The sequence below is a fragment of the Rhipicephalus microplus genome, chromosome 1 (genome assembly GCF_043290135.1).
Source record: "Rhipicephalus microplus isolate Deutch F79 chromosome 1, USDA_Rmic, whole genome shotgun sequence".
Taxonomy (NCBI): Eukaryota; Metazoa; Arthropoda; class Arachnida; order Ixodida; family Ixodidae; genus Rhipicephalus; species Rhipicephalus microplus.
In genome coordinates, this window is record NC_134700.1 from 7,095,967 (window position 1) to 7,106,011 (window position 10,045).

At 46.2% G+C, this 10,045-nt stretch overlaps 1 protein-coding gene across 9 annotated transcripts in view; it reads left to right on the forward strand.

The window, feature by feature from the left end:
- mio (GATOR complex protein mio) overlaps positions 1–10,045 on the forward strand; it is a 768,187-nt gene that overhangs the window by 158,639 nt on the left and 599,503 nt on the right. For all 9 annotated transcript variants that reach the window (XM_075896295.1, XM_075895366.1, XM_075865082.1 and 6 more), the window contains one exon: positions 2,970–3,028. In XM_075896295.1, coding sequence (XP_075752410.1) covers positions 2,970–3,028 — 59 coding nt within the window. The remainder of the gene's footprint in view (positions 1–2,969; positions 3,029–10,045) is intronic.

A 10,045-nucleotide genomic window follows, 5' to 3' on the forward strand; every position in this document is an offset into this window, starting at 1 on the left:
CTGTTGATTCTTGATACAGAGACGCGCGAGTTGTCGGGCTTCTTCGGCGCGTTGAAGGTACTCACTCACATTGAGGTTTTCTTCGTCGGTGACGTTGGGTAACAAGGCATCGAGTGTCGTTGCCGGGCTCCTTCCGTAGACCAATTTGTATGGAGATATCTGCGTCGTCTCCTGCACCGCCGTGTTGTATGTGAAGGTCACGTACGAAAGGATGGCGTTCCACGTCTTGTGTTCGACATCGACGTACATTGCCAGCATGTCGGTGATCGTCTTGTTAAGCCGCTCGGTGAGGCCGTTGGTCTGTAGGTGGTACGCTGTCGTCCGGCAGTGGTCTGTCTGGCTGTATGCCAAGATCGCTTGAGTTAAGTCGGCAGTAAATGCAGTTTCTCTGTCAGTGATAAGGTCCTCCGGGGCACCGTGACGTAGGACGATATTTTCGACGAAGAACTTAGCTACCTCGGATGCACTGCCTTTTGGCAGGGCTTTTGTCTCGGCGTGGCGGGTGAGGTAGTCGGTAGCTACCACGATCCACTTGTTTCCGAAAGACGACGTCGGGAACGGCCCCAGTAGGTCCATACTAACCTGCTGGAAAGGTCGGCAAGGTGGTTCAATTGGCTGCAGAAGTCCCGCTGGCCTTGTCGGCGGTGTCTTGCGTCGCTGACAGTCCCGGCCTGTCCTCACATAACGAGTGACGTCGGTAATAAGACGTGGCCAGTAGTACCTTTCTTGTATCTTCGCGAGCGTGCGAGAAACACTAAGGTGCCCTGCTGTCGGATCGTCGTGCAGGGCCTACAGGAGTTCTGGTCGCAGAGCTGAAGGCACCACAAGGAAGTACTTGGTTCGAAGCGGTGAAAAGTTTTTCTTTTGGAGAAGACCGTTTCGCAGGAAGAACGACGCAAGTGCGCGCTTGAATACTTTCTGGACTTCAGCGGTCCTGCCTTCAAGGTATTCTATTAGGGCCTTAAGTTCCAGGTCGGCCCGCTCTCGTTCAGCGAAGTCGTCGGTAGTTATCGTTCCCAAGAAGTAGTCGTCATCCGGGTCGTCGGGCGGTGGTTGGTCGACAGGCGCACGAGAGAGACAGTCGGCGTCGAAGTGTTTCCTTCCGGACTTTTAAATGACAGTAATGTCATATTCTTGAAGTATCAGGCTCCATCGTGCGAGGCGACCTGAAGGGTCCTTCAAGGTGGCTAGCCAACACAAGGCGTGGTGGTCGCTCACAACTTTGAAGGGCCTGTTGTAAAGGTTAGGGGCAAAATTTCAACGTAGCCCAGGTAATGGCAAGGCACTCCTTTTCTGTTGTGGAATAATTGGCTTCTGCTTTGGATAGCGATCGGCTGGCGTAACTAATAACCCTTTCAAGTCCGTCAACCCTCTGCACAAGAACGGCGCCAAGACCTACGCTGCCAGCGTCAGTGTGTATTTCTTCGCTTGGTCTGCGAGAGGTACGGGATCGGTACCCCGCACCTCCACCAGATGTCACGGGGTCGTGACGTGGCTGAAGACAGGAGACTTTGCGTTGGAATTTAACTGTTTATTTGGGCGAACCTGTGCCCGGTAAACGGAAAGTCTGATTACAGTAGCAGTCTTGGACTGATAGAGGCGAACGGAGCATCGGCCGTCGATCAACTAGTGACAAGCGGCGAAGCGCGTCTGCATTTATACTCTTGCCGTCGGATGTTGTAGCGTTATCGCTGGCGGTGGCATAGGTTGCAGAATAATCTGTATAGTTCGCAGAGTAGGCGTGATCTTATCTAAATGATCTACTACAGTCCGGAAGCTTCTCGAAAACTGCAGGCGCGGTTTGCGCTGAGAATTGTGTAGTGTTTTGGGACGATAACAAAACTTGGGAAATGGAACGTGGCAGTATTTCAGCGGCATTCTAACACAGTCTGTTTTGTTCAGTGTCTACACTAATGAGGATCACTGTGTTTCCTTAGGCAAAGGCCTAATAACTATTGCTTTCCCTAAGGAGTGTATGCAACAATAATTCAGCCAATGCTCAAGCGGATAGCACCAATTTGCTTGTATGTTGCTCACATTCACGGAGCAAGACACCACTGTAACTTTTCTTCCATTGACTATTGAAATTAGGTTTCATGTGTGTAGTGATGTCATCGTGAATGTAAAAGCCTCATCTGTGAAATTTCTGTCGTGGAGAATGTCAGTTATTCTTCTTCAGGCATAAAGATGCTCAACAGACAAAGCACCAGAGCATTTTATTTGACACTAATACATTCCTGCATGTGTCTAGGAGAGTATGAATTCCTCTGATGTCTGGCCGGTGCATACAAGCTGGACAGTAACGTGAAGCCACGACAAGTGGCTGGCATCTAAGGGCAGGTGCACTGCATTTGTGAGCAGGCAAGACGTGGAAGCTCCAGGGAGATGACCTGTGCCATCTTTTGCTTGAACCATTACAATACAAAATCACTGTGCTTTTGTGGGAGTATTTGCAAAGACAACAAACAGCTATATGGCGCAGTGCCATTTATATGTAAAAGTACTGCCCACTGCTGTGTGCTGTCTCGTCAAAATAAACAAATGTCGTGACTACAGTGTGTGGTTGTTTTAAACCAAAAGGACTGCAATTCACAAATAAAAAAGAACTATCTGTCTGAAAATTGTGAAGAACTTGATGCATTTTGCTTATTAATTTCTGGAACTGCTTTGTTATATCGAGCTCAGTGGCGTGCAAGCTTCAATAATTTGAGTTGATGGCAACATTGAATCCTATAAATACCTTCTCTGAGAAGAGACATGCTTTTGTTCCATTGAGAAATTTTTAAAATTGGGTTTCTCTAGATTGAGTTTCAACATTGTAAAGTGCAAATAATTTCAACTCCTTCAGAAAGGTGAAGAAAAAGCATGAAAGAGAGCTTCTTTCTCATATCGGCCAATGGTGGTGACAAGCTCAAGTAATGTGGAATCAGCAAGGCTCATACAAAGCAATGTCTCTTCTTTTCTCGCAGTACCAAAGCAGCCACGACGTTGCAACATGGTGGCATGGAATCCTGTAAACTACAGCCTTGTGAGTCCTTTTTTTTTCCGTTCGGAAGTGCCCTATTATTTCTTCCTCATTTAGTTACTCTGACGTCTCTCTAATGAAGCCTGATAAAATGAAATATCGGTTATAATGAAGTAAATAAAAGTGGTCTTGGAATTGGTAGTGTTAGGAATGTACTTTTATAACGAATTTTTGGACATAACAAACCTATTTCTGTGTTAGGGGCAACTTTGTTATAATGATGTTCGAGTGTATTGAGCTCATCTGGAGTGAACACTTGAATTTCATCGATTTATTGGCAGATAACACAAAGTGCAATGCCTGCATCTTTTTAGGTTTTTAGTATTAAAAGCTCTTGGACATGCTCGATGTGTGTTGTACTTGGATGCATCTCAATAATTTGAAACAGTGTTAACAATTCTAATCAGATTGAGTGCACATCACAAAAGCCTGGGTAGATTTTAGAATTTCTGCGAGGAACTGTGATAATGTTAAAATGTACAATGATGTATGTGTAAAATGTATTCTACCCAAGGGCACATTATTTGCGGTGCCTAAGGTAGGTTGGCTATAATGGCAAAGTGTGATGAACACAGCACTTTTTGTTTACCGGAGAAGGTCCTTGCCGCTAGCAGCATTGCGGCTAGATGGCAGCGGCGGGGGTAGTGAGTGGCACACTTCGCAGGATTTTTTTTGGGTGCGCTGCTTTTTATTTCTTTACCGGCGGTCGCTGCTTTACAAGTACTTATGAATGGGTGCTTTGCGCTGTTTTCTCTCAAATCCCTGAAGATGTCAACAATAAAAAAGAAAACACAGCGTTGCTGCACTGTGCCTAGGCGCAAAACTCGATGCCTCAACTCATCTTGGCAACGAGTCCCAAGAGTGGCAATGTGGCTGACGTAGAGTTTCTTCTGTTTGTAGAAGAAATGCTGTATGCGACTGATTATGACAAGGAAGACAGCGAAATACTTTCATCTTATCCACGAGAAGTGTCTGTTGCTCATGAATCGTTCTCTGGCTGAGGGACGTATGGTCACCCCGTATAATATGTGGCAAGCTATGTTGCGAGAAATCTTGTACTTTTTAGTAATCGTGATGAGGGCAGGAATGCCTGTCTTGTTTCCAGTGTTGGTGGTAATGCGTCATGAGTAACACCGTTACTGGTATAGCATGTTTTTTTGGTAATTTAGTAATTAATGTAGAATATAAATAAACTAACAATACACGTTGAATAAAAAATAAAATTTACAAGTATAACATGACATCAAGTAATACAAAAATTATGAAACAAAGTGCCACAAATAGAGAGCGAGGGAATACATATGTATAGTCATGACGTGGCACGAACATAACCGAAATTCTGGGAGATGTACTGAACATAAATTCTGAACATAAAGTCACCGAAATTCTGGGAGATGTACCATTCGGGAAAATAAATGAGCGAAGCGTTTAGTGTATTGATTTTAGGTTAGATGAATAAAAATATTCGTGGTTTAAGAAGGCCAGTAGAGAAGGTAGCCTGAAAAACAATGAATGTTCATCATAAACATTTTTTGAGGTAGGTACAATCCACATTTATTTGTGCCTAGTCAGACTAACACTTGTGTTTATGTTTAGCTTAGCAAGAATGATTATGATGCTGGTACCATGTTCAACATGCTGCTGGAGCGAGGGCACACTGATTCAAAAATTCTGATCTTGGTGTGTAATCGAAGATGACGTGCGTTAGGTTACGGTAGCCCGTTACCTTTCTTGTATGCAAGGTAGAGTGGCAATGCAATTTTTTTTTGTTGAGTAACCTGTTTGGTTGCTTTTTTTAAATAATGCTTACACTACGACTTGTTTCTACACCAAGAAATCTGCCAGCCCAGGCTGCAGTAGCATCTCGGCACAGCTTTGGATATCTGTCGAATTCCCTTGGTGCAATATTATTGCCTCACTCAGTCACACTTCTTTTTTTAAAGGCATAAACGAAACATAAGATGAATAGAAAAGGTGAATAGTAAAGCTATGAATGTTGTTTGCGTGAATATCTGGCAAATGAAGTGTTTTTGTAAAAGGTAGCAAAGTTTCTGCTCGAGGTTGAATTCATGTTCAAATCAATAGAAAGCCTTCCAGTAATTTGAAATCTCTCAGCACACCTGCAGCTCCACTGCGAATAACTGCAATATAATTGAGTCCACGAAAGTTGGCATTGAGTCTTGCTCATAGGACTTTTTAAGAATGATTTTCAGAAAGGAAACTTTAAATGGCTTAAGTGCCATGTACTGCCCTGCACTTGCTTGATCAAAACAATTTCACTGAAAACAGGTCACCCCCACAGCGTGGGGGAGATTTTTGTGAAGAGTGATGCGCGCTCACTCATATGTCGCCTGCACAAGGCTGCCCCCGCCCGTGCGTGCAGCGCCCCAAGCGGCATCGGCGTGCTCTGGGGCTGGTTTCGGCGGCTGCTTTTCACACCTCATTCTAGCCACCTTATTATAGAGGGTGCATCATGCAATATAAGATGGATGCCAGACAAGGGTCAACTCGTCTGCTAACGTACAAAAAGAGGACTCGTGGGTACGCACCCCTTTTTATTTTCACCGGATAAAGTCATGACTTGTACTGACATGGAGATCGGACCAAATCGTAGAAAGTGCGCAATACTCGCCACCTCATTTTTTGCCGTGGTGTGTAGGTTACCTTTCAGCTCTGTGACTGGGCATCAACATTGCTTTGTGAAATTTTTGTAAGCTACAAGTGTGACCTTGTATTTACGCTTGAACTAAGCAGCACTTCTAACTGCAATGCATCGCGTGTTTGACGGATTTGCTGCACTGACAGGCTACTTGGGAGTACCATGCTGCTGCATGCGCTCCTTTTTATGTTGCCAGCGTATTGCACATGTTGATATTGCCTTGTGCAATTCGCACGAGAATGTCTGAGTGATACAATTAAACCCGGGTACAATGAAATTGACAAATTTTCAGAAAATTCATTATAAAGAGGATTTCGTTATGTGCAGGTTTGGTACGAAAATTCGAGAAAGAAACGCACAAGTTAAACAGGAAGGGAACTGAAAACAGAGCTAGCTCGAAACACCTATTTAGAGGTAAACAACTGCATTATTATTGCAACCGCAATTATATGGTTGCTTTCGGCGGGTTTTTGCCGTTGCCCTCGTATTCCATAACAAATCCAAGTTGATAACATGCCCCTGCGCATCGCAACTTTTACGAGAACATAAAAACTTGCGAGCACTGTTGAAACAGAGTTCAAATGAGCCAGCTTATCTCTATCACCTAGTGGGCGCATACGATGCATTCTCCTGAGTGTTAGGACTGCCGTTCAATGCTCAAACAGAAAGAAAACCACCCGTCTTGAACGAGCAATGCGGGGGCGTGGTCGCGATCTTTGGCGCGCTTGCTATCTCGGCAAGCATCAGTGCGCTTTCAACGCGAAGAGATTGTGTGAAACGAGCACTTCCCCCTGGAGCTGCCATATTTGCTTACACCAATGTTTCATAGGAGTTCCGTGATAACGGATCTTAAAGAGTTGGCTGCCAGCCTTACTTCGTATAACATTGGAATTCGTTGCTATCTCATTCTTTGCATTGCATTCAATGCGCTGCCATGTTGTTGCCAGAGCCAATTGCCTAATCGCGAAGGCTACGATCCTGCGATCTCGTTGCGTTGTGGAAGACAGAAGTGCATGATGAGTAAACCTCCGAAGATCTGTCATTGTTGCTATGGTGTCCGAGAGTTTCAATAGGCGCACAATCTGACGTTCCTTTGGTAGTGATGACACGGTTGCCGGCATTAAAAAAAAAAAAAAACTGTACATTGTTGGGGGCCATACCATGTGTGCGCAGTGAAACCATGCACTATGAATGCACACATGCTGTTGACACTGAAGCGTGAAAGGCATGGTACCATGAAAAACTATTCAGTAAAGCGCCCCATGCAGCTCAACCCCACATATGTGACTGTCATGTGGCACTAGTAAGGACTCAGGCGAAGTCAACAAAGACGACAATGTTATTGAGCCACTGTGATGCAGAGAACAAAAAGAAATGAACAACTTTAAGGACGTGAAAAGCCCTCCTGGCGCGAGCACATGAAAAAAAAAGAAGAAAAAGATAAAAAGAGCGGAGGAGCAGCGCGTGGGGAAAAGGCAGTTCGCCAAGAGACGCAGTAACGGGGCGATAAGTTCCTGGGGCTCCTGCCGACGCCTGGTGCCTCAGAGCCTGTGACTCTGAATGGCGAAGAAGTAGTCCTTGGGCGGCCCCAGAGTCCACCCGAATGGGAGTCGCCACAGGTGCCCCGATGACAATCGTTCGCGACCCATAGTTCGCGACTCCTGGTGGAGCATCGAGTTTCACTCAACGCTGCAAGGCGTTACATCTAGAACGCTCCGTGTGTCTCCAGCCAATTGCCATAGAAAAGTGCGGTCCTTGACTTGCTTGCTTCTTTTCATGTGAACTGTGGATTGGTTAATAACTAGTGACACTTACCTCTTTATTGCATAAAACGCGAGTAGCTTGTCTTGTTGTTCTTTTGCTTTTCATGAATTAAATGTTTGAATGCGCGTGTGTGTGCGCTACCGAGAACGCTCGCTTCATCCTTCTTATTTCTCGAACCTGAGGTGGTGATGATAATACACCATGACATTTTGGCGTTTGCAGGACAGGACAAAGTCGTTCTTTGTGGCAAGGTACATCGTAGACGCTAAAGAAACGCAAACGCCAGGGGAACTTGAGGAGCGTGTAGGCTTGTCAGAGGTAGAGTTGAGAGAGTGGAGGAGACTGCATGAGAATGGTCAGCGAAATGATAGGGCGGCTGAGCATGAAGCGGCGAAGGAATGCAATCTGCTGGCGATTGAGCGGGAAGAAATAGCGGCCGAACGTGTGGGCTTGGAGTGAGCTCGAGCTGAAGCAGAGGAACGCAGCCTTCAGCTACGCATAAGGCTTGATGAGCTAGATGCTGCAAGAGCGTATTGAACGCCACCAGGAGAACTAACAGTGGGCTTCCCTACAATGAATCGGCGAAAGTTTCTCCTGCAGTTTGAGGACGCCCGAGACGACCTAGACGCGTACGTCAAGAGGTTTGAATGTGTGTCGACCAGCCAAGGGTGGGACAAATCACAATAGGCAATGGCTTTGAGCATGTGCTTCACAAGAGAAGCTCTGACGGTGTATGGAAGACTGTCTTCTGACGAATGCCTAGATTATACCAATGCTCTCCTGCGGTGTTTCCGTTTCATGGCTGAAGGCTATTTTGAGCGTTTCTGAGCGTCGAAACCAGAGAATGGAGAGACGGCCACACAGTTCGTAGCAAGAATTAAAGGATATTTTGATCGGTGGATTGAGCTGTCAGAGGCGCCCCACACGTTTGATGGCCCCGTCCAGTTGGTCATTAAAAAGCAATTTTTATCTGATTGCAGAGAGAAATTTCTTATTTTCCTCCGCGAGAGAGGTTGTTGCACATTGGGCGGCTACTACAAAAGCAGCTGACATGTTTATGGATGCCCAGCAGCAGAAGAATTTATTAGATTTGAAGATTTGAAGGGAAGCAACACTTGCAACAGAAAACCTGATAGAGATAGGGAAGCTGCCACCGTAAAGTGCTTTTTATGTGGCAGACCAGGGCATGCGGCTCCAAACTGCCGTGCCGAAACGAAATCACCATTCTGTGTGAAATGTCGTCTCCCTGGTCATGAGATGAAACAGTGCACCGAGAAAGGGTCACAGTGGGACAAAGCGTCTTGTCTTCTTCAAACCTCCAATTCCACTGCCAAGTATACGGGGCAACTAAGGGATTTTGAGCCTGGACACAGTGAACAGGCGACCAAAGAAGAACGCATGCAGCTTCTCTTGGTGATATCATTAGTGCAATTCAAGACCAGTACAAAGTAACGCACCATTATAGCAGCATGCCAGTGACAAAGGGTTCGTTGATAGGGCACCCGGTCTCAGTGCTGCGTGATACAGACAGCAATGCGGCGGTAGTACGCCGCAGCCTGGTGCATCCAGAATCACTTACTGGCAAAAATCGAGTAGTGATGCTAGTTGTTGGGACTACTCATGTTCTGCCAGAGGCCCGGATCACTTTTTCATCTCCCTATTTTACCGGAGAGACATTGGCGAGGTGTATGGAATCTCCAATTAAATGACATAATCCTAGGGAACATCTCAGGAGCTCGCGAACCGAGTGACCCCAACCCCACGTGGGTATATTCTCCAAGCAAGGCAACACAGAGCGGATCACAAGTAGATGGTTCGGCTACTTACAGGCCCAAGACGTTCTCGCCATTGCTAAAGTCCTAAGGGTGGTGGATATGTCAGAATATAACTTGGAGAAGGGGATTGTGACCAAAGACGTTCTTAAGAGAGCCCAAAAAGAGCATGCTAGTTTGAAGAAGTGCTTCCAGATGATCAATAGAGAATTCAGATGGAAAGGAAGAAAATGGAGGTTTTATCTTTCGAAGGAACTTTTATACAGGTGGTACGAGTTATCGAATGGTAAAAAATTCTGACAAGTAGTTGTTCCATCTGCTTTTTGTCGTGTTCCAGGGCTTCTGGGTATGAAGACGCCGCCAGTACTCAGACATGCTTTATTTGCATGCCAGCAACATAGCGATAACCAAGAGTGCCGAAGGAAAGTGCTCCCGGCCCACCGCGCCCCAAGCGCTTTTATTCACATTGTGGGCGAGGGTGTTGCGATATGGGCCGCGTGACAGTGTATCGCTCAAGCGCGCGTGTACAGATATGCGACATCCCCCCACACTTATTTGGATCTCCAAGCATTGTCCATGAAGTTTACGGCATAAAGCGATCAGGTGGGCGACGCTGTCTCTGCGGGTAGCGACGTTTGCTAGCAGCGTTTCCAGTGTCCGCCAGTTCACTTTGTGTGGTGAGCGAGCTGTCGACGTCATGTGATGAGTCGCAGGTCGGGACTTGTGTGGCAACTTCTTGCTGCCTTTCACTGAAGGGTAGTTCGAACTCCGTGGCGATGCCGGTGTTATCGTTGTGGATGTGATTTTGGTGACGCACCCACTGGA